At 44.2% G+C, this 25,360-nt stretch overlaps 1 protein-coding gene across 1 annotated transcript in view; it reads right to left on the reverse strand.

Moving 5' to 3' along the window:
* Positions 1–1,518: 1,518 nt before the first annotated feature.
* Positions 1,519–25,360, reverse strand: part of LOC114598451 (copine-5) — a 124,264-nt gene continuing 100,422 nt past the window's right edge. Inside the window, exons 13-21 of the mRNA XM_077928844.1 lie at positions 19,849–19,902; positions 17,700–17,761; positions 10,907–10,953; positions 10,311–10,492; positions 9,284–9,411; positions 8,794–8,896; positions 5,961–6,018; positions 4,121–4,194; positions 1,519–2,430 (exon numbers count right to left, since the gene is read on the reverse strand). Coding sequence (XP_077784970.1) covers positions 2,242–2,430; positions 4,121–4,194; positions 5,961–6,018; positions 8,794–8,896; positions 9,284–9,411; positions 10,311–10,492; positions 10,907–10,953; positions 17,700–17,761; positions 19,849–19,902 — 897 coding nt within the window. The 3' untranslated portion in view covers positions 1,519–2,241. The remainder of the gene's footprint in view (positions 2,431–4,120; positions 4,195–5,960; positions 6,019–8,793; positions 8,897–9,283; positions 9,412–10,310; positions 10,493–10,906; positions 10,954–17,699; positions 17,762–19,848; positions 19,903–25,360) is intronic.

The following is a 25,360-nucleotide window of genomic DNA, read 5'->3' on the forward strand; positions in this document are numbered from 1 at the left end:
GACAATGCAGGTGAAGAGGTGGTGGAATAAGGAGGAAGTGGCAAAGGGCAATATGCCAGCAATATGCTGATGACACACAGCTCTACTTCTCTTTGACATCTGCAGGTGGGGCAGTTGATGGGCAGGACTAATGTCTTGCCTTCGTGTGCCTCTTCCACGTGAGGCCCGGAGTGTGGCAACACGAGAACCAGCCTTATCTGCAGTGGCTCACCGTCTATGGAATGCTCTCCCCAGGAAGCTTCTCCTGGCACCTTCATTATATACTTTAGGGCACCAGGCAAAAGCATTTATCTTCAACCAGACCTTTGGCTGATTAGTTTTCTACAGCTTTCTAAATGTGTCTGTGGGAAGGGAGGGCGCGCGTTATTTTGTTTTTGTTTTAATTATTTACTTGTATTTTTATTCTGCGACCTGCCCTGAGAACTTGTGGTGAAGGGAGGTATACAAATAAAATAAATAAATAAAATAAATAAATAAATAAATACATGAAATAATAAATAAATGAATGAAATGAATGAATGAATGAATGAATGGGTGAGGGCTTCATCCATGAGTGAATCAGAAAAGGGCACTTGTCTAGAATTTCTGGTTTTAAAAGGGATACGATTGAAAGATCTGCTTGGCTTAATGAGAGGTACGGTACTTTTAAATTCAGCTGAGTTGCCCTGAGTTGAGGACGGGGTATAAACTGAAATAAATATGTACATAAACAATTTTTTTAACACACACACAAACCCCCACTAAACTTTCCAGGGGAGAGTTTGGAAAATTCTAGGAGTCTGAGTATGGTTTTGTGTCAGAGCATAGCAGGAGACCTTGTGGTCCTCCAGATCATGTTGGAATCCAACTCCTGTCAGCCCCAGTCATCATGGTCAGGGATGATGGGAGCTGAGTCCAGCAACATCTGGTAGGTCACCACTGCTTTAGAACAGCCTCCCCCAAATTGCTGCCTGTCAGATGTTTTGAGTTACAAGCCTCATTGGGTGCTGCCTGGAGCTGATGGGAATTGCAGCTCAAAACATCTGGAGAGCTCCAGGTGGGGAAAGCAGCTTTCAGAGTTATATGCAGCTTTTCTGATCCATGCCAAGCTGGAGTTTTTATATAGCAGGTCCAAGTTCTGCAAAGGCTGAAATGAAGAAAGGACATACCAAAGTGCAACACAGGAGCTATGCCCATTCCTACATAACCCTGGGAAGTAACTTTTCCTGTCACTCTATGAACACACTCTATAAAGCCCAAACTTCAAGATCATCCTGACTGAGGATACCACTTGTAAGTTATCACTCTGATGGGTAGAAGTGCGAAGAGGTCAAAAATAAGGCCCATTTATTCTCTCTCTCTCTCTCTCTCTCTCTCTCTCTCTCTCTCATGCCCTGCACAATAATACCTTCTCAGATATCAAATCAAATCTAGACAGCAATTTGCTGAAAACGAGGGGTTAAAAAATGCAAAAGGGACTTGACAGAGTCACAAAAACCAAACAAGCAAGGGAACAAACAATCCAAGCCTGCACAAATATTTGTCAAAGTAGATTTACAAAGAATAAGGGGGTGGGGTTAAGCAATTTAGGGACTGGATGCAGTACAAAGAACAGCAGCAACACCAGCAGCATTAAGAGACGACATCACACGGTCACTTGATCACAATATTCAGCCTGCCAGGTCAATCCATAAGCTGAGCCATTACAAAGCGAGGAAGAAGTGTCAGAAGACTTGAGGTGGCAGCTGGACTATAGATGGGCTTAAAAAAGAAGAAGACCCCAAATCATTCAGCTGTAAGGGGTGGGGCAAGGGAAGATGCATGGAGAAAGGGCTGCTTCATCACACCAACCATAGAGAAATGAATGATCTGTGCCTCCTTATGAGGCCTACCAAGACAGGCTGGACTTCTCTCACCACGGTGATCTCCCCAAATAGGAAACGAGGAAACTTGCCAACAACAGGGCTTGTCCTTTAACAAAATGAAATGAAATCAAAACCCTTATTTCCCCCCCAGGTTTCACGGCTGGTCCGTCCTTCCAATGATGCACATTGGTGTGCCAGAATGGCAGCAATAAACCAGCTCTCAGAGAGGATTATTATTAATTTTTTTTGCAGAAAAGAGTACACTGTAGATTTTCATTTTGTGGTGTGATCACTGCCTGGATGTCAGTCTGCCCACAGAAAGTTGAGAGCTGATCCAAGAGAGTGACCTGTGTTTTGTAGGCACCTGCCCTCAAGTGCTGCTTTCCTCTCCTGGCGTTCAGATTTCTGTCTGAAGGGTGTGGCCTGTGGGGGTGTACGGAGGTGGAGCTGGGTTGGGTTTGATGCCGCGTCCCTTCATGTAGGAGATGAACTGGTCGGGAATCTCAGCAAGAACGTCCTTAGCCAGCCGAGCCATACTCAGGACGTGGTTTCCTGTGCGGTCTATGTAATCTCGGAATGGGACAAACTGGGAGAGAGAAGAGTATATCAAAGGCATGAAAGGCAAATCATTCAAAAGGCAATATATAGCCTTACAACAGAGACTTCCCTGATCCAGGAAGACTGGACCGCATTTGTATAGAAAGATCACAGGTGGCAAAACTCGAGGAGTTCGCCAGGCAGAGATCACGCCAAAACCTCCCCAGCTTTGACAGGGAAGCAAGTTTGCAATGGAATTTGCTGCTCTCTGGTAAGTTAAACTCTTTTGATAGGCTATGCCTTTTAATTGTTACTCACCTCAAATCTTCAGGATGGGGTGGGCTACAGAATTAAATACATATTAGAAAATATAGGAAGTTGCCTTGTATCTTTTTTTTTAAAAAAACACCCACACACTTTTATTTGATTTTACAAAAGTAAAGTTATAACAATACCAAATAGATCATCATATTTAGACATTTCTCTGAATCCCCAGACTTCCATGGGTCCTACTGTCAACATTTTCCAGTGCATATTATTTCATATCTCTCTCTCTCCATATTGTCCATAGTGTTTGTTACATTATAAGTGTTATTAAAATCCTGCTAATGTTTTCATCTGCTTACAATGGTCTCCCAAATAAACTATAATTTCCCCCATTCTTTCTTGAATGGGAAGTTTTTGTCTTCTTGGTTTCTGAGCTTTCTGGTCAGCTTTGCCATTTCGGCATAGTCCAACAGGAAGTTGCCTTGCATCAAGATACACTATTATTGCATCTGGGCCAGTCTAAGCTGACTGGAAGCAGCTCTCTGGAGTATGTACCTGAGAGGTCTTTCATGGCACCTTGCTATCCTATCATCCTTTTAACTGAAAATGCCAAATATTGAGCCTGGCATGTTCTGCATGTGAGGGCGTGCCCCGTCACTGAGCTGTTGCCCTGGCAATAGTTCTCACCCATCCCTGACAGCCTTGCTTTCTTTCTTCTATCCAGGTGCATATTCAGAGTGATGCAAGACAACTGGAGGTAGGGAACCATGTAACTCAGAGAACCCTGTCTTGGCACATTCAGTTCAGTGAGGATCAGAAATGGTTTGCCTGGTGCAGTGGAACCATTATACTAGCTTGCCAGCAGGTGGGTTGCTCTTGCTTACTAGGATGGGCAGGGAAGTCAGTGCAGTGCAAAGATGCCAGACTGGCTCTGCTAGTGTGTTCACACCACACCAACCTCACCCTCCCAGCAAGCAATAGAGACCCATCTGCTGGTAGTGGTGACTGGTGTCCCATTAGGACTCATGAGCCGGAAGGTAGGGGAGTGCAACAGTAGGTGCAGCCAGAGTCAACCACAGGCAGAGCCAACTTGCCCCGGTTTTATCCTAGTTTTCCTCCTCCCGGTTGAGTTCTGGCAACCCTGAGACTAAGGAGGAAGCTGACAGACAGTGCCACCCCCTGGGTTGGTTGTAAGCAGGCAGGCAGGTGGGGGTGGGCTGAGGGCAGGTTCAAGATTGGTGGGGCAGCACGCCATTCCCTCCACTGGACAAGACTCCACTGCCTGCCTGGGAAGCAGAGTAACAGCTGCTGTTTGGACTCCTCACACACTGAAAGTGAGCTGAAAACCCCCACACTGACTAACAGAAGTCAGCTTTGAAGCATGGAGGCTCTTCAGCTCTTGCCTGTTCTGCAACAAGACTGGCACACAAGGCAGATTGTGGTTTGTTTTTTAAAAAATTAAAAAAACATACCTGGACAATGTCACGTTCTGCAATCTTTCCACGGGACGAGATTCGAATGTCATCTCCATCCAGCTCCACCATGGCTGTCCATTGTGGGGAGGGATGAATGGAAGGAAGGAAGGAGGGTTAATCATACATAGCATGAGTAAGGGTGCAAAGGAGTCAAAGTCTGCAGGAGGCCCACAAAACTCCTCTATGCCATGACTGATAAGCTGTTCCATTATCTGAAAAAGGCAATTTGAGCAAAGAGCTCCACTATCTTCTTTCAGAGCAGGAAAACCACCTTCAATTTTCATTTCGTGTATTGTAATTTGCACTACCGATGGCCCTATCAATGTCTGTTTCTCATTGCTCACTGCAAGATATAATTAATCTGTTATATTCTACCCACTGATTTCACTATACAGCCTTTCAGCCTTTTGCATGCTTTTGGACGCTTCTGCAGTCAATCAGAAGCTGAGCTTTGGTTTCCAAATGTTTTGGAAGTTGAACGGACTTCCAGAACGGATTCCGTTCAACTTCTGAGGTACGACTGAATATCACACTGGGCTAATCATGCATCATTCAATGCCTATGGGAATATTTGCAAATCTATAGTGACTATAGGGGTGTGCACAGCTGCCCCTATCTGCCCTGTGTCATGGATGCAGGAGTCCCGAATCAGGGTCACCTGCCATGAGCTAACCTGGGGACCACCTGTAGCCCTAAAGTAGTTTTGGGGAGGGGCTCCCCCCCCCAAGTAAACATTCAGCCAGGAGCAGGGGGGTGGGGAGGAAATGTTGCTCTACATCCCCCTGACCAAGAGCAGCGGAGTTAATTCTTCTGGCTCTCCTTTGCACCCAAAGGAGCACCCTTCTTCTTTTCAAGTGGCTTTTCTGCATGGACGTTGCTTGCAAAGGAGCACCATGCAGGGACGTAGCAAGGGTCGGTGAGGTAGGTGCGGCCCACCCCAGGTGCCCCACTGGGTGTGTGTGTGACAAAATGGCAGGTGGCACTCACCGCAGGGCCTGCAGCATGCCAGAGCCACATGTCTCAGTCTCCACGATGTCCGCCCGCTGCCTCCCCCCAGCTGTAGGGCGCCCCCGCCCCGTCCTTCCCTAAGGGTGCTGCATGCTCCGTCCCTACTAAGGGTGCTTTGCCCCCCATCCCTATGCCTCTAATAAGGGCACCATGCCCCCTGCCCCTATGACCGGTTCACCCTGGGTGCGCCGCCCTAGGTGCCTGAGAGGCTTCCTCTGCCACTGGCAGCATGCCCACTTACCCTCTGCAGGTGGAGATGCAGTTGGGGCTAAAGGGGGTTGGCAGGCACTGTCATTCCCCCATGCAGAGCACTGGGGCTTGCAAAGTATGCCACACAGCACTATGCAAGCACCACACCAGGGCTTGCAAAGCACCATGCCTTTGCCTGCATAGCTTGATTCCTAACCATGTGGGCAAAATTGGATTAACTGATGTCAGGTAACTGACAGGTAGGTGGCCCCACTCACCAGCCAAACTCAGCCAGATGGGGGAGAGAAGTATGTGGTTGGATGGTATCAATGCATTATTTACAATATATGTTTTTCTGCTTTCTGAGAATGGCTAATCCAGTGTCATTGCTGGTATGCAAAGCTGCAGTGGGTGGGCGATACCAGAGTTGCAGTGGGTGTTTCCAAAAGCACTGCTATATTAGTGCCTATTGCTGGACATGGTTCTGTTGGTTTTGCTGCTGGCTAAGCATAGATCGCACCTACTGGCCTTAACCCCTGGGATAGCAGCTGCCATTGTAGCAGGAGCATAAGATTCAGCCTTTCAACCAAAGCATTTGAAAGTCATCATATTTCATGACTGTTTGCACAAAAGTTCTTACCGTCAAATTCAGCCTGTCCAACTCCTACAATGATTATGGACATAGGAAGCTTGGCAGCCTGAGAGTCAACAGGAAAGAAGGAACAAAGATGTGTGTGGCAGAGGGTTGGGGTTGAGATGGGAAGGAGAGGAAGAGAGAAAACAAGAGCATGAATTCAAAACAGAAAGTGATGTGTCAGAAATCAGGACATAGATTGTGTGGGGCAGAGATGGGATGGGGAGTCTGTTGCAAGCACAGCCAGTGGTCAGGGATGCAACAACATCTGGGAAGTCCCAGATTCCCTACCCCTGGGCTAGCTTTAGCACTGCTTGGTTATGAATATTTGCATTAAAGGTAAATAATATTGGGAAGTGGGAACAGAGCAGCTGTTGCTTGCCTTTGGCACAGAAATATAAGAAAGCTAGAACCAAAGCCAGTCCTAATTATAAGTGGAAGACTATGGTGATCTAGGCCTTTTAAAGACATATGTGTAATAATTTTATAGTTATTCATTTGTATCAGGCAGGGGAACCTTTGGCCCTAAAGATGCTGCGGAGCTAGAACTTCCATCAGTCCAAGCAAGCATGGCCAATGGCCAAGAATGCGGGGAGTTGTAGTTCAGTGACATCTGGAGGGGAAAAGGTTTCCCCACATCTGATTTATATAATGACTGGTGGAATTTCAAAAGCCCAATGACATGTTCACATGTGGAACTTCTTAGCCATATTGAGAATATGATCCTCATGTGCAATTCACAAATTCAGTTTTTGTGATAACTGTGACGTTAACATATGAGAGTGCTGGAAGTGAAATAGTTAAACAGGTTACCGAATCAGAACACAGGGGGTGGAGTCAGAGGGACTATAAAACCAGCTGGGGGGGGGTGAAGGGGAGAGTTTGTTGGGAGGTTGGCTGGAGTGGGAGTGAATTGGGATAGAGTCTGTGGGGAGGTTGAGTTAGTGTAGCGAAATAAGCTGAGTCAGGAACAGTTAGGAGCTGGGAAGACAAGTAAAATCTGAGAGGTGGTTTGGTGAGTGAGAGCAGGCAGCGGAAGTTATAGGTCTGGATAGGCACCCCATGATTGTAATTGACTGAGACCGTTTATGAAACCAAACGCTTGTTAAACTTCAATAAATAGAAGTTTATGTTCCAATTTAACCCTGATTGGACTCAGTATTGTACCAGGTAGGGCCTGGGTAGTGGCAGCGAGAAATAAAGTGGTGGCACAGGGATCAATAGACGGTGAAACGTCCTGTGACCCTGTGTGATCACCACAATAACTACACCAGGGGGAGCAGAACTTGGACTTTGAGTTCCCCCGCTGCCCATATTCCGTATGAACAATGAAGAGAGATTTGTCTTTTTAAACGCATTGCTAAGTTTGCTGCTGGTTGTAATGGCATATTGCCAGTCTAGCCCTACCCCCACTCCTTTGCAGCATATTTGTATATTTAACTCTGATCACACTTTATACGTGCAGACTTTGGACCTTTTAAAAAGCACAAAATGCCACTTCGTCCTTATATGGGTAGCAAAATATTTTGAGAATATTGCCATGGGGGAGATGGGGCGGGAGCCAATTCACACTCGACGGTGCTAAACTAACATAGTCATGAAATCAGAATTAACCCATTGTCACAACTGATTTAGCAAGGAACTGTTGCTACCATAGAAAAAGGGAGCAGACCCACTTTATTTAGCCGCCTCTTCCAATTTTAATAGGCTAAGCCCTTCTGTTTGCTTATAGAAACAACCCTTTCTGAGACCTCTCCCTGACCCTAATGCTCTCCTACTTGCTAATGGGCTTTGCCATTGTGTTATTTAAAGAAATCACAGTGATACGCTTTGTGCTTTCCATTCTGCTTGCTGCCAAACACCTTCAGGAACTCTTTTGTTGTTGTTGTTGTTGTTAACACACACACACACACACACACACTGTCTTTTTATTCAATTATCAAGCTTCCTCTTCTTCTCCATCAGCAATCACTGATTGTATTTAGCTGTTCATCAGTGTGTTCTTTGCTGGGGCTGATCTCTGGCCGGGCTGGAACAGTTTAATAATGAGCACCCCTCACCCACAACACAGCACATGGAAGCGTCAAAATGGCTGCATGGTTAGGAGGAGATAAAAGGAAAATTGCCCAAAGAAGTGATTGGGTGCTTAAAGCAATTATGGTGCAAACAGGAAGATGCTGTGAGTTCATGTGGTCCAGGTGATACACAAAGTTGCCTGGGAGGCCTGAGTTCAAAGCCTGCCTAAGCAATGGGCAAATTAGCCTTGGGCAAGTCATTTTCTCTCACCCTTAATCTTTCATCAGCTGTTTTGATCAGGCAGGAGATAACAGAGGATGGCACACAGTGGTTAAAAGAGTGAGTTGGGAAGATCCAAGCTTTAGGCTTGCTGCTAGATTTGGTTATCCCCACCTTTAAAATGGGGGTCTACTTTATAGGCTTGTGCAGAGGTTACTAATTAAGTTAAGCACTATGCGAGTTCTAAATCTAATTAGAAGTGCTCACTCATGTTGTTAACATGAGGGCAGAAAATGGCTACAAGGTAAAGAAGGAACAGCATTTTTTTAAAAATACTATTTAGTGCTCCTATGTGGAGTTCTTGTGAGGCTAGTGAAAGTTTGACCTTTTTGCAGTGGGAAAACGGATCTGTGCTGTGGCTACATCTCTCTCTCTCTCCCCCCCCCCCCCGTGGCTTGAAATAAATTCCAGGATCTTAAATCTCTAGCATATTACATTGCCTACCTGAAACTATTTTACTCCCCATCCTGGCAGGTGCAGTTACACTTTTGTTTGTTGGCAGATCTTAACTCCTGGGACAACACCCCCAACCTGTGCTACTCACGTTGACAATAGCTTCTTTTGTCTGGGCCATGTCCGATATCACACCATCAGTGATGATGAGCAAAACGAAATACTGGGAACCGTCCTGCACAGCTGCAGCGTACCTGAGTTTTGGGAGGAGATCATGAGAATTTAGGAACAGAGGCAGGAGTGTTGTCAGGGTGGTCTGAATTCTGAACTAAACACTTCACATTCTGAAAGACATATGGTCTTGTAGTAACGTTAAAGCTTACTGGGAAATATATAATGAATTGAAAAGGATGTTTAAAATAGCATGGTTATGAAGTAAGGAGAATTTTACCAATCCACATTTTCATTCGGCTATGCTGGTTATCTCGCTTCATGGTTTGTAAGAAGCTACCAGAATGTCATCAGCCATCCAAATATGCCCATAAGAATGGGAGATGCATTCTCAGTACCTGCAGGTCATTTCCAAACACAGCTAGCATTTGCCATGCTTTGTGACGATACCTTGCACTGATGAGACATACCTAGCCACGTGGTTAACCACCGGTGCAAAGTTAGTTGGACCATAGAGCTGGACGGTCTTGAGGCTCTGGTGATAGGCTTCAAGGATACCTTCTATTCCACTACAATGAGGATTGTCAACATTGCCATTCTGCAGGAGAGAAAGGGAGAGACAATTAGGGTGAAAGTTCCCCAGGCAGAGTGGCTGAATCCTTGCCCTTTTGGGATTCCCCACCCCAGCGGCGGAGCTAGCCGCTTGGGCACCTGGAGCAGCGCACATACTGTGCACCCGGGGGTAGGGCAATCCACCCATGGGGTAGGGTGATCTGTCCACGGGGCAGGGCGATCTGCCCGGGGGGGCGATCGGCGTGGCAGCGATATTCCCGGGGAGGATTTTGTCACCCCCCCCTGTGATGACACCCGGGGCAGACTGCCCCCCCTGCCCCCTTTCTCCACCACTGTCCACCCCATTCTTAATGTTTGGATGACCATCGGCAGAGATCAATACACTGGCTAGAGGAACTGCTAGCTAAGGGAGTGCAATAAATGTCACCAATCAGATATTACTCTGATGCAAAGGGAGCTGTCTCTTGGGATTTAGAGGGACAGCAACAGCAAATGAAAATGATGACTCTTCTTTGCATCTGAAGCTCATGTCAACTTTTCAAAGAGAGACAAAGAAACCAGCCCCAAACTTATCTAAGTCAGTCCCAGGACTCTCGGATGTTCCTTGCTAGGTAAGCCTTCAAGGATGAGACCATCACATGAGAAAGCAAAGGTGTATAGTGCAAACCTATTCATGTTTGCTCAGAAGTAAGTCCTACTATGTTTAATGAGGCTTGCTCCCAAGCAAATGTGTTTAGGATTTTATTCTAAAATATTTAAGGAATCTGCTATTGGTGAAAAGTTCCTGCTGAAGGAGAACATGGGGAATTTTCCTTCATAAGGGAATGTTGGCAGATGGGTCCCGTTTGCCTGCCACTGGATTCAATTTGAGGCAAAGTATAAGAAGCTGTTTCTGAGGGCTGATTCCAAGGAAAGTGTCAGTACCAAGGGGAACTCATGAGACACACGCCCATCTGGAGGAATTTTGGCTCCAAACCCAAGTGCTGGGAACATTTTGTCACTGTCATAGTCCTGGATTATCTCGCCAACAGCCTTCAGTGCCATTGCATAGGCATTGAGCTGGTATGGATTCATGTAGTGAAGGGAAGTAGACTGAGAGGGATTCCCTGCCAAAGAGAGAGAGAGAGAATGAATAGTAGTTGGTTCACTGTCTGGTAGGCTGTAGTGTGGCATTCATGAGGTCTGCATGAAGCCTTAGGAACAGAGGAAGCTCCTAAGATGTATCCCACCTTCCAAGGTTGAAGATCCAACACACTTACTCAGAGGTAAACTGCAGCGAAAGTGAAAAAACTTATTTCTGACTAGGCACGTACGGTATTATGCCTCTAGGCTACAGTCCTACGCAGACGTACAACTGAACACAATGAACACTTTTGAGAAAACATGCTATAGATTGCACTGTAGATTTAACAACTTCAATAAATACGTGCATCTCCAAAAAGAATTATTTAAACATTGGGAAATCAAGTGAACAAAAACTTAACAGAAGCTCTGTGAGACATCTGCTATAAAAAACTTACCATTGGAAGCTGTGAAGTCAATGGCCACTGTGAAATTGATCTGCGTCCTGAAAAAATGTCACATCACATTACTTAGACTGATAAATCTATAAGCATTTTGATTAGCTCAGAACCTTTGAGTGGAATGACCAACCCAAGTGAATGTCTAGAACACCACTTATCCGTCTCTTTCCTGGCTCCTTTCTCTTTCCATCTGTCTCCCACAAACCTTGCATTTTGTAATCATTCAGAGTTGGATTTAGTTTTTGAATCTCTCTCTTTAGAGTTGAGAGAAGATGTAAAAAGACAGGTTATGCTGCCATGTGCCTTCTACACACACTTGGCCACAGCAATCGTCAGATACTTTGTGAGCAACCAATGTTTCCATATTATTTATTTTATTCACGGATTCCACCTAATACCTCACACTGTCAGGTTGGGGTGGTCCCAAAGGCAACCTGGACAAAGTTCTTTATTAAAACAAGGAAACAGTTCAAAAGTAAAATCACAAGGTTTTAACCAACTAAGTTCCACTCAGAGAAGGCTCCCTGGAATTAATATACAAAAGTTAGTATTGCCCATCGATATAAATGGGTCTATTCTGAGCAGAACTAATACTGGATTCAACCCACTTAACAGGCACACACAACAGATAAGTGACCTCATATTCCTTGGGATCCTCAACAGCCTACGTAGACAATGTTTAGCTTTTTGCACTGTACTGGAGAGCAAAGCCTGCTGGACATAGTGGGGGCTTACTTCTGAGTAAACATACACAAGACTGGGTGTTAGAGTTCCTGCATGTTGGTACAGATTCCTGAGAAGAAACATGTTTGACACGGCCATGTGGTGTCAGACATGTTTCTTCTCAGGAATCTGTGCCAACATGTGGTTTCTCTCAAATATATGTGAGAGCAGCAGCCTCTTGCCTTTGAAAATGTGTCATCACCACAAAACAGTAAAGTAGCATTATAGGGATGGGGGTGCTGAACCATCCATCCTCTTCCTATTCCTCCTAACCCTCCCACCCTCAGTTTTTTTCCATAGCTGGGTTAATTTATAATATTGGAGCCTAGCTAGAGCTAGATGCAGTGGGGAGAAAGGCTATGGGGAGGAATGCAGCAGGCAAAGAAAGTGAGCATCCACTTATTGGCACCTGGAGGATTCATCCAGCACCCCCCCATAACTACATCTGCTTGGGATTGCTCCCTAACCCTGTGACTTTACTACTGTTCAGGTTGAAAAACAGAAGTCTCTTTCTTCATACATAATCCCATCTTTCCAGGGGGAAACAAAGGAGCTAATCGCATGGCAAGCTGTTCTCCACACTTCCATTTTATCAGTTCAGCAGAAGCCAAATGGGAATTTTTAAGATGTGGAGCCTCGATTCTTCTAGGCCACCCAGAGTAAGAGGATTGCACATTTCTCAGCTGCTTCCCTTCCTCCCAACTGCAACAGCTCCAAGTCCCAGAAACTTCTGACACTGTGAGTAAAGCTACCATTGCTGGACAGTTTTTGGCTAATTAGGCCAATTTGACCAAATCCTGCCATCTTTTCAGCTGGCTTTACAACACACATTTTATACGCCAAATGATAGACTACAAAACCATAACCAGGCAAACTGGGCTGCCTGGGTTCTCGTTGACTTGACCAAGGTTAAACAAAACTGAACTCTCCAAGTCCTCTGCTGAAGCCGCTGGACCTTGGCTAGAGCGCCATTGCTCTTGACATATGAGAAGGGAGGGTTGGTAAAATACCCCCAATTAATACACAGACCAAACATGCTGCTTTTCATTGCAGGATGTCAGTAGGCTGAGAGGCTCCCTTGTAACATCTTTCTTTTAATTCAACGATTCCCCAGAGCCTATTTGAAAACTAGGGCATGAATGCAGTACGCACCACAGCCCAGCCACTTTATCTTCTTCAGAGGCACAGCATAATGCTGAAAAAGATGAAATTCTTCTTTTCTGGGTGATAGCTCACTGTTAAGGAACCTATAGCCCAAATCCTCACACATCAACATGGTTCTGTGTTCTGAGCGGAGGTGTACCTAGGCTCCCTTGTGCCCTTGGCAAGGAGCTGTATTGGTACCTCCTGACCCTTGCACTCTAGGCGAGGAGATGTGCCCAGCTGCCCAGAGCAGCAGAGGAGCAGCCCAGGGAACATGCAGATGGGCAGGCAGGCTCCTAGTTACTCAGGGCCAGAGTGGAGAGGTGTGATTTTGGAGGGCCCCTGGCCCTGTGCCATTGCTGGGTGCCAAACTCACCAATCCCTAGGTATGCCCCTGGAACCAAGTACTATGAGGCTTTAGGCTCCTAAGTGTATTCACCTGGGGTCACCAACCTTTTTTGGGGGTGGGGGCGTGGACACATTTGCAAAATGGATATGTTGTTGTGGGCACCACACCTCTCCCTTCCCCAATGTAACCTTCTTTGGATTCTACATAGGCTTGAAGTAACTGTTCTATTGGTTTAAGAAGGCTTCTTTCAAGCTCATTTTGTGGTGGGAGGCAGGTGGGGATGGTCACCAGGGAAAACCTTTGTTGACACTTCTGTACCTGTGACTGCCGTGTTGCTGGCCCATGGGGTACAGCAGGGGGCCGGTCCACTGTCCCTCAGACCTTGTGGGGGGCTAGACTATATGGGGGGGGGGAATGAACTAATTCCTATGCCCCACAAATAACCCAGAGATGCATTTAAATAAAAGCACACATTCTACTCATGTAAAAACATGCTGATTCCCTGACCGTTTGCGGACCGGATTTAGAAGGTGATTGGGCCAGATCCGGCCCCCGGGCCTTAGTTTGCCACGGTGTACAGAGTTGCCAGCTTAGGATTCCACCCTTGCTGCATTACATTGCTTTCAATAACTGATGATAAACCAACAGTTATAAATGTCAGGTGATTGTGCCAAGTGGCATTGCTAACAGCACAGCACATCAGTTATACATTATGTTTTCTTTGTCTTACCAGGACTGGTACGAAGCAAGTCCCATTTCTGGGCTCCATCCCAGTGGATGAAGAACAGTGGTTTAGAGGACAGCTAACATTAGTGCTGATAAAAGGGATGATTGAAAAAGCTGCCTGCAGACATTTCTCTGGCAGCCTTCTCAGATGAGATTCCAAGCCTGTCATCTCCTACCCTCAGTCAATATCAGCTGCTTCCATGACAGACCCTTCCTTCAGATGTTGTGCAACCACCGTAATGAAAGAATGCGGCTGTCAATGGAAGATAACATTTTAAACTTCTGGTTAGATAGGCAGAGACAAGGCCAGTGGGAAAGGACTTTTTGTTTTGCTGCTGAGATCTATTGGGGTACCAGAACTAGTGCAGATACATGGAGTGTGGTCCTCATCTGCCGCTATATATAATACACAGGCACACACACACATACAGGCAACATGGGCATAAAAGGATGTGTGTGTGTGATTAAGAAGGTTGGAGTTAAAGGGCAACGGTATGGTATTTCCTTGGAGATTTGAGAATAAGAACACAGGGACATAAGAACCCAGCTTTTGCAAGGCTCCATGTAGTCCATCGTCCTGTTTCCTACATTGTCTGTTAAGAAGCTACTGGGAAATCCAAAAGCAGGACTTGAAGGCAACTCCTCCCACTGTTTCTCTGCATAAATACCTCTGAACCTGGCTCACAGGCATTGGTAGACATATTGCTGGACCTAAGTGTAAATTCAATACTAATAAAAAGAAATACCCTCTATCATTAAAGTATTACAAAAGAAGTAATAAAGAAAATGAATCTTTGCCTAGGTGCCAATGGCTCTCCAGCACCACTCTGTGAATGAAACAAGCTTAACTTATGGATCATGCAGAAATGGCAAAACTTACCAGAAGAATAAGAAACTAGGATAACAAACTTTTTATAAAGGAATGGAAATGTATTGAATATTTACACTCAAACTGCAAACAGATAAAAACACTGGCAGGACTATTGTAGTAACCTGCAGTTTTTAAAATATAGATATATGAAAATAGATGAATAAAAGAAGGATTTAATATAACTTTATATATGCAGGGAATTACGATAAAAAAATTTATGAACTGCAGAAAGAGGAGGAAGGAAGTCGAGTTTTTACATGTTTGATTTCTTGTTAAACTACTACTGAAATGTGTATAAATGAAACTCATGAATAAAATTATATATATATATGAAACAAGCTTGGTAAAATAGTCCAGTTGGGAATCCCAGTTCACCCCCACTAAGTGAGAGGGCAGATGATTCAATGAAAGGAAAGGAATAATTAACAAGCTATTAAACTGGTGCATAATTAAATACCTTATTTTGAGATGAAATTGATGGAATTTCAGCCCACAAAAATGTGACGAAGGAAACACATTTAATTTCTTGTTTGGGAGAGGTAATAGAGCTCTGGCCTTCAACAGCTGGAAATGCCATGCTCTGTAATTCAAGGAACGTGTGTTTGCTTGCTGATGAACAATTCTGACTCTGCTTCATTATGGAATAAACTGTAGAAATCTCTGTGACCTTTAAGCTTTCTTTTTTCTTTTTTAATCAAATCTAAATCTTGTTCTTTTAGGAATCCTTCTGACAAGTTAATAAAGGCCTAACAACCTGATTGTTGTTAAGTGCTCTGAATGAACTTGTATTGATTCCGAGAGTCTGTTGCCACTCAAGAGGAGCAAATTGATCTCTGGCAGAATCTTTTGTGACTGGACAGTGCTGCGTACTCGCACAAGGAGGATGCTGAACTAGTGTAACTCCGGGATGGCTGGAACAGGCAAAGCCAACACAAAAATGAACTTTTGGTGTAAGATGGTATGTAGTTTGGCTCTATCTTCTAAGATGAATTCAGAAAATAGTACTGACCCAACCTCTGCTGATCTAACCATCAGACATGCCTGCTACTCTTTAGTTGCTTGTGTCTTAAAGGTCTTTTCCAGACCAGGATGTCCTTCTTATTTGCAGCGAGTTTCCAGACTACCAACATGTTTAGGTAATGGGTGGCTGACTCTATTTTTCTTCCTCATGCATCTTCCCAAGTACAGATACCTTCCCTCCCAGAACATTGATATTGTTAATCCATCTTTCATTCTTCTCCATTATGGGATTTCGGCAGCAGTTGACTTCATTTTTGATGTGCTTTGGTTTCTCTATTACAGGCCACTCTGTTTCCCCCGTAGAAGGTTGTCATCCCAGGAGATTAACATATTTCTTTTTGGAGATCAGTTGAATTTTATCTGTTAGCAAAGACTCCATCAGTGGAACTTTGTGATGCAATTTATATACTTCATGGCTCTGCAGGCTGTGAACTTTCCTTTAGGTTTTTGGTCAAATCCCTAGAATTTTCAACCTAATCTCATGAGAATATAAAAAGCACCTGCTTGTAGAAGGGTTATTTACCTTTCCTGACATGAGACTAAAAGTTCACACTGCTGTTACAGAAGAAGATGTCACTGTGATGGCTCAGAGAGCCTGCTTTTTGTAGTGTCAGTCTAGAACTGAGGAGAACTGGGTTCAAAACCTCACTGCGGTGAAGCTTGCTTGGGTTAGTTGCAATCTTTCAATTTAACTTATTATTCATGGGAAGGAGGAGCTATAGTTCTTTATACCACTTCCATTTTGCCTTTCCACCAAGTCACTAAGGGTTGTGTACATTGTTTATCCTCCATTTTGACCTCACTACAGCCCATTGAAACAGGTTACATTGGGAGAAATGTACATGTGGAAATAAATCAACAGCTAAAAATCTGTTTTCAGTTTGTGTACACTACGCTTGGATGTCAGCGGCAAGACTTGTGTTTTAGTCAAAAAGTGCCTTGGGGATTTCAAATATAATTTTCTCTGCTTTTGAGCACCAAATATTCCAAAGTGTATTTTTTTTTAGTACACGAGCTTTTCTTCCTCAGAAAGAACAGACATATATTAAATTTTGTTAGGCTACAATCCTATACATTGTTACTTGGGAGTAAAGCTCCACTGAAGTTGGTAGGACTTGCTTAGTGGTAGACGTGCTCAGGATTGCTCTGCTTGTACAATTTGATGGGTACTTTGATTCTAACGGAAACACTTCTGAGATAGAAATTTGAATTCACTTTAAAAATTCACAGCTCAAAATTGAGAGTCTGTGTTCTGAAAATCTGAAAAAATTATCATGACATTAAAGTTCCTGAATAATACATAGTGTTCTGTCTTCAGTAGGAATAGAAGGACCTGTCAATTTCAGTTCTCTCAGCATCCCATTTTTGGTATCTAAAATTTGGTTCACCATGTTTCTGCAGCAATTTGTGTTTTTTTCATAAAAAACACACACTCAAAATTTCATCACTAATTGTTTATGACAATTTCTTGTAATAAACACATTTTATGTGCAGTAATAGCTAACATACACATTTTTGCAAGCAGGTCCCCCTAATATAATCCATTTCTGTATGTTATTTTCACTAGCGTATTGCTTTTTATGCACACTAGCTCCGAATATATGCATTTATTATTATTTTTGTAAATATTGCTTGGCTGGAGAACTGCACCACAGCATTTGGAGAAGTGCAAATTATAAAAGATAGCTGTGTTTCAGTTTGCCTATGGTTTCAGAAAGTGCAAATTTGATACATTCGCCTTCAAATGCAAACTGAATTGAATCTCTCCCTCGTCCCCAGTCTGCTGTATGCAAATAGTTTTACATCCTGCCGGTATAGCATCTCTAGAGTGAAACGGGACACTCAGACCTGACACTCCTCTTGAAGACACTTGGTTTTGTTCAGCGTAGAAACAGCCAGTGGCCCTCTGCTTGCACGTATCCCCTCCCAAACACTGTGCAGAAAGAGAATCTACTCACCCTCCTTTGATATAGTCTAGAAACGTGTGCTCTGATTCTGTAGCAAACGAGAGCAACGTCACCTTGAAAGGAAAGAAATGGGGATGCTGTTATACAGGAAACAACGAAGTACCTGCACCAGACCATAAGACGCACATAGTTTTTGGAGGAGGAAAACAAGAAAAAAAATTCTGAATCTCAGAAGCCAGAACAGCAAGAGGGATCGCTGCACAGTGAAAGCAGCGATCCCTCTTGCTGTTCTGGCTTCTGTGATGGCTGCGCAGCCTGCATTCGCTCCATAAGACACACACACATTTCCCCTTACTTTTTAGGAGGGAAAAAGTGAGTCTTATAGAGCAAAAAATACGGTAGTTATAGGCAGGAGAGTGATATTGGCGATCATGGGGCCACATTGTTAGTGCCTTGATTTTTCCAGCCCCAAACAACTCCCATTTCCAGGGGGATTCTGTAGCCTTATTTTCAAAATTTTGAAACCAACGTTCACCACCCTATGCCATGGGAAATCAATTTCTTAAATTCATGGAGAACAAATCCCGTTTTTATAAAGTTGCCAGATCACAACTTGGAGAATTGTCTCACGGCTTTGGAAGTGTGCTGATGCTGAATTGGGAAACCACAGTCTCTCTCTCCTGCTTATTTCCTGTCCCACAGTTGCTATAATAAGCTGGTGTGTTACATACTAGGCAGAGGAAGTTGGGTGTAGAAAACTGCCTTGCACAAAATCAGACTGTTGGTCCATCTTGCTCAGTATTATCTAGGCTGAATTGCAGGGGCTCTCCAGGGTTTTGGACAGGACTCTTTCTTGGTCTAAGCTGGAGATGCCAAAGACTAAACCTGGCAGAGTTGGCTCTGCAGTTAGGCAGAGTGAGACAGCTGCCTCAGGCAGCAGATCCCGGGAGGCTGTGAGTGGTAGAAGTGAGGTGTTGGAGGTCAGAGTTGTGTGTGCCTCGTGGCCTGATCTGTGCCCCCTAAGCTAGCTTGCTGCTCTCAGGTGTGGTGGAGGGTGCTTTCTTATAACCAGTGTTTAAATAAGATTTAACCATCATAGACTCTTAGAGCTGGAAGGGACCGCAGGGAACATCGAGCCCAACCCCCTGCAATGCAGGAACCTTTTGCCCAACATGGGACTCGAACCCACAGCCCTGCCATTAGGAGTCTCTTGCTAATCTTGTACACAGTTTCTATACATTGAATGAGAGAGGGAAGTGTCATCTTGCTGCCTCAGGCAGCAATATCTTGGGTCAGCCCTGGAACCTGGGGCCTTCTGTATTTTAAGCATGTGCTCCACAACTCAGCTATGGCCCTCCCCAATGGGTGGGGTTGGCCCTGCTCTTAGGCAGAAAACTGGTGTGAATGAGGTATTATTCATTACAGTGGTACCTCTGGTTGCGAACAGGATCCGTTCCGGAGGCCCATTTGCAACATGAAAAGAGCGCAACCCGCAGCAGTGTGTTTGCGCATGCGCGGGTTGCGATTCCCTGCTTCTGTGCACGATGTGACGTCATTTTGTGTATCTGCGCATGTGTGAGCGACAAAACCCAGAAGTAACCCTTTCCGGTACTTCCGGGTCACCTCAGGACGTAACCGGAAAGAATGTAAGGTATGACTGTAATTAGATTTCTATACCACCCTTCATCTGAGGAACACAGGGAGGTTTACAATATAAAAACACAAAAATATGTAACATGGTGACAAACAAAAGCGATACCCACCACAGTTTAAAAGGCCATAGACAGTTTAATTAGCCAAAGACCTGGGAGAAGAGACATGTTTTTGCTTGGCGCCTAAAGATATGTGATATGTTCCCAACAAACATAGCCAGGACACAAGAGGCCCCACCCACAATCTATATTTAAAGGGCTATGATACCACTTTAACTTTAAATAATCCTGAGAACTGTTGTTTGTTAATGGTCGTGAGGGTTGTTCGGAGGCGCCTATTTCCCACACAAAGCTACAATTCCCAGAGTACTTTAGCAATCAACCCCTCTTCCCAGAGAACTCTGGGAATTGTAGCTCTGTGCAGGAACAGGGGCTTCTAAGCAACTCTCCTTAACAAACAGCATTTCCCAGGGTTCTTCAGGGGAAGCCTAAAACTGTTCAGCTTTTTTTAAGTGACATAAAGTCAACATTAAAACAATGTTACTCACTGTTCCTGAGTTATTGTATTTCTTTTTCTTCATTTTCTTTTTGGGATTCACTACCTAAGAGAGTAAAAAAGAAAGAAAAAAGACCTGTGAAGGTAAGGTTTGAAAGACAAAGGGCTCCTTCAGATGTTTATTGAGCATTCACCCCTTGATCTCCTTGCACAAAAACTTATGTGCAGGTTTGTAGAGATGGGGGGGGGGGAGAGAAATTTGATTCTGTTAGCATTTAAAGGCAAACTTACCTAATTTGCAATTTCAGAAAGGAAATGTGAACTGAAACACAGCCATCCTTTGAAATTCACATGTCTCCAAATTTTGCAATGCAATCTCCAGCCAAGTAATGTGTACAAAAATGCACACACTGGTGTAAAATGTGCACATGAATGTATGCATTAGTGAAAATAACACACAAACATGTTTGGGAAAATTGTCTTGCTAAAATGTGTATATTAGGCAAAGTCGCATACAAAAAATGTGTGTATTAGGAGAAATTTATACTAAAATGCTGATGAATTTTCATGAGGATCCTAAGAAATTCAAAAACGGATGTGGACATGTGGAGAGCTGAACATAAGGGTGGAAAAGTGAGAAACAGAGAGGAACAGAAATTGACATTTTCTCCCATACCTAGAAATCAGACAGTGGGCTCTTCCAGACTGCAGCTATTTTCAGGTGGGATACAATCACATACTAGCAAATCCAATTTGTGCAATTAATAATTTAGCGCTATTGGGCAACAATCCCAGTAACTGAATCCAGTAGGAGACCTTGGGGTCTCAAATTTTAGTGGGCCCCTGTGCAACACCAAAATTTGGGGCCTCTGCGCCTCTTGATCTCCATTCTAAATAATAATTGTGCCACCCCTGGCAAGACTCTGCTTCCAGTGTAGCCGAACCGGTTGCACTCCCCAAATCTGCCATTGTTGAATCTCCCTGCAAACAAATCAGGATGAATCACCAATAAACAGGTCATCTGGAAATGACTTGCATCCAGTCTTCACTGGGCATTCATTCTGATTTGTTTGTGAGGTAGTTATATGACACTAAGCATTCATCCTGAGCTGCTTGCTTCCTGTTAACCATTCCTTTGTTCATTCCACACCATTCAGCACATTTTACTGTCACTTTTCTGACTGCTACATTGTCTTCTTCTTCTTCTTCTTCTTCTTCTTCTTCTTCTTCTTCTTCTTCTTCCTCTTCCTATTCCTATTCCTATTCTTCTTTTCTAAGGGAATTTGTTGCATCAGAGTGACAAATGACTTTAATCTTCTTTAATTATGCAAACCTAAATCCCTATTTGTGTGCCTCCTGGACAATAGAGGAGGCCCCCTCAGACAGATGTTTGCAACCCACTGGACTGTAGTGTGTTGCTGAGTAGAGAGTGGTTTGAGGAAGTAGAAGCATTCATTTATATCAATGCCATCAATGTAGACAGCACTTTGAAGAGGAGGCCCTCCCTCAAGGAATGAAGAATTATCCGAGAGGAAGAAGAGGGAAGGAAGAAAAGATGCACAGATATACGTAAACGATGGAGATGGGCAAGTGCAGCTGCATGTCCTTTGGCTTTTTGGTTTGAGTTGTACCTCCTTAGGCTTTGTTTCAGTTGGGATGGGGAGCAGGGGGTTAAGTCAAAAGCTTCGTGAAAAAAGCAGCACTGGGGAGGGATTTGCAGGAGGATCTTCTTCATCCTTGCAACAACCATGTGGGAAAGGAAGCAGAGAGAGACATGCTGAGAGTGAGGCCAACGAGTGAGCTAAGATGTGAAACTGGGTCTCTTGGGGTCCAAAATCAGCTCTGTTCCAATGGTTTTTCTAGCAACAGTAACAATCATAGTGCAAATGCTTTCCTTTCTGGTGTTCCAAATGTAAAATATGGTCTGATTCAGCTGCAACGTTGTGAATGCACGACAGCATCTGGATCCACTCAAGTTTTATTTCTCGGGTCTGCTTTCACCCAGTCCTGCACACACCCCACAACTGCTAGGCTCCGCAGGCCTGTTTCTGTGCCATGTGCTGGCTTTACACCATGAGCAGGACCTGATAAAGCCCACTAGGCCAGGAGCTCACCAAGCCTTGCATACCACCACTATTTATTAGGTGTACCCCGCCCATCTGACTGGGTTGCCCCAGTCACTGCAGCTACTGCTACAGTCTGCTGCCAGCACAGTAGTCTTGACACATGTTGCTATGCTGATGGTTTGCACCTTTGGCTGCTCTACTGATAGGGCTGCATCTATGCTGCAGTACAGAATGTGGTTTCAAGTGCAGAATTCAGTGTCCTGAGAAGCTTGACTATCATTCTTTTTTTAAAAAAAGAAGGGTTCTATTCCTTATTACGGCATTGACAATATACTTGAAAGCATAGAGGCGATGCCTGTTGAAATCTCAAGAGCCAGCAGTGCTATTGGATAAAATTGCCAATGCACAGGGATGGGCATAGCCATGTGCTTGTCTTCATAGAATCATAGAATTGTAGAGTGGGGAGGGACCTCGAGGGTCATTCAATCCAACCCCCTGCAATGCAAATTTCACCCAAATTGAGGCTCAAACCCACAACCCTAAGCTTTACCAGCTCATGACTAAGAGAACCAGAATAATTTCTGCAAAATAGTAAACAAGGCAATTACACAAAATAGGTAAGAGGCAGGTTTATGTAGGCTGCATAATTCAGATTTTCCTGGTAAAGGGTTTAGATTGTCATGGTAGAGAATTTTATTTTATTTTTAGCACAAGGTACATACAGCCCCAGTTTCAGGGTTGCACATTTCTGTACTGCAACGGAGCAGCTGTCCTTATACCCCATTCAATACACCAGTCTGCTGATGCTGTGGATCACTGAGCCCTCAGTATTGTTATAGTGTAGGATGCTTTGAAGAAAGACCAAGAAGCCAAATGATCTGGATGTTTCTTTCTGTACCAGATCTGAGACATCCCCTGAGATATGATTGATGCAAATTCAAACATGAAGTAGGGAATCGTTTAACTGTAGCGAGAAAGCATTGAAAATGCAAAGCAAACATTCTGTATATAATCATACTGTAAACAACCACAGCATGTGTACCGATTCATCTTCTATAAAAATAGAGCCCTCATGCTTCAACAATCTCATGGCCTGATGTTTCATAGGCAAAATAAAGCACTATTTCTGCATTGAGCTCAGATCCCAATGGCCAAGTAATAAGCAAGCCATTCTGCGTTATCAGAATTGGGAAGGGCCACAGTGCAATGCCCGAGTGCATGATTTGGATGCCAAAGGTTCCATTCCCAGAATCTCTAGGTAAGGCCACAGGGCTGTCCTTTGTCTGACACCCTGGAGAGTTGCATTGTCCATTGTGTGGACAATGGGTCTGACTCCGACAGTTTCCTCTCTTCCTAAATTCAAAGGTCTTTCTTTCCATCTGGGCTTGGTTCCCACAGGACCGTAGACAAGAAACCATCATTGTCTCCCAACCCTATCTTCATCCCCAATAAACAGCAGCATTCCTCTTTTCTATAACTTCTCTGAATTCTCTCTCTCTCTCTCTCTCTCTCTCTCTCTGTGTGTGTGTGTGTGTGTGTGTGTGTGTGTGTGTCTCCACTTCATAATTAGGCCCTGAAGCCTTCATCACACAGCACCAGCCACCTCTTGGCAGTGATGAAAGTGGGACAAACGTCTGGCAGGAGCTGCTGTGCTCAGAATTTGCTTCTGTTATTTTATTTTTTAAAGAAGTGATGTACATGATAATCACAACTTAAAATTAATGTGAAAAAAGTGGAGGGCCTGGTGCTGTATCAAGCTTTTAAATTGCCATGCCTTATGTCAGTGGGAAGGGTCATAGCTCAGTGGCAGAGAATCTGTTTTGCACGCAGACAATCCCAGGCATCTCCAGAGATGGTTTATGACTGATGCCTGAGCAATACCAATGTCAAAGGTGGCTCCTCTGAGGTGCGGCTGGCCGGAACGAGGCTGATTCCTTTTCTTTTTTATTGGTGAATGGCTCAAGTATTAGAATGAGTCTTTTATATATATCAACTTGTCCTTTCATTGTTGGCATACCCTCCAGCATTTCTCCGGTGAAAATAGAGACATCCTAAGGAAAAGCAGTACATTCCGGGGTCAAATCAGAAACCAGGATGGCTTCTCTAAGTCAAGGATGTCCCTGGAAAACAGGGACACTTGGAGGGCCTGTGCTGGTGAAAGGTGCAGGGGGAGAGAAGGAACATTCCCTGCATTTTGTGCTGGCTCTGCCCATTGGAACTGGTAAGGCAGAAGGCAGGGACACAAACAGTAGGCACATAACCACAGCCAGTGATACAGCAATCTAATTTTATCTCCATCCTCTCTACTGAGTCTACTGAGTTCTGCAAGGGTGGCAATGAAGTTATGCAAATACTAGACCTCTAAAGCATATTCAAAGTACATTTCCATAATAATAATAATAATAATAATAATAATAATAATAATAATAATAATTATTATTATTATTATTATTAATTATTTCTACCCTGTCCATCTGGCTGGGTTTCCCCAGCCACTCTGGGCAGCTTTCAACAGAACCTTAAAAACAGAATAAAACTTCAAACATTAAAAACTTCCCTAAACAGGGCTGCCTTCAGATGTCTTCTAAAAATAGGATAGTTGTTTATTTGGTTGACATCTGATGGGAGGGCGTTCCACAGGGCAGGAGCCACTACCCAGAAGGCCCTCTGCCTGGTTCCTTGTAACCTCACTTCTCGCAATGAGAGAACTGCCAGAAGGCTCTAGGAGCTGGACCTCAAAGAATTCTGAGCACTGTAGTTTGCCCCTCACAGAGTTAAAATTCCCAGCAACCCTTAACAAACTACAGCATGCTTTGAGGGAAAGAATGTGCTTCGAATGTGCTTTAAAGGTACAGCATGTACACAGCCTGAAAGAAAGGAGGAAGCTGACAGGCAGCGTAACCCCTTGGACTGATTGAAAGTAAGAAGACAGACCTGTGGGGGAGAGATGAGAGTAGACTGAGTTTGGTGGGGCAGCACCCCATTTGCCCTCAGGAAAGAGCTGTCACTGGTCCTTCCAGTGCTTTGACAGAAGCCTTACTCTCGCTTTGCTTTGTTCCCAATGCAGCACTTCAGATTGTGCTATTTCAGTTCCCTTTTGCCAGCATCTCAAAAGGCTCTTCTTTTCTGATCCTCATTATGATAAACGGATAGGTTCCCTTTCCCAGGCAGTAAAATGATTTTTACCTCAGTCATTGGAAGACACTCATATTGAATTGCAGCTCTCTCCCTTCTTATTCCCTCCACCCTGACTGTATGTGTGACTGTATTCTTATAAGATCTCAAGAATCCATCCAGAACAAAAGGCATTAATGATTTACACAGATTCTGCCTGAGCTCCTCTCCCTCCTCGTGTTCCCCCATCTTTTCCTGCTGAGGGGAAAAGAAAAGCTCTGTGAGGGGATCCAGTTGTGTCTCAGTCAGGTCAATCATTTTAGAAAACCGGCCTAGAACTGTCACAATGGATAATATTAAAGTGGAGCCGCTGAACACTTAACA

Source organism: Podarcis muralis, chromosome 5 (assembly GCF_964188315.1).
Source record: "Podarcis muralis chromosome 5, rPodMur119.hap1.1, whole genome shotgun sequence".
Lineage (NCBI taxonomy): Eukaryota > Metazoa > Chordata > Lepidosauria > Squamata > Lacertidae > Podarcis > Podarcis muralis.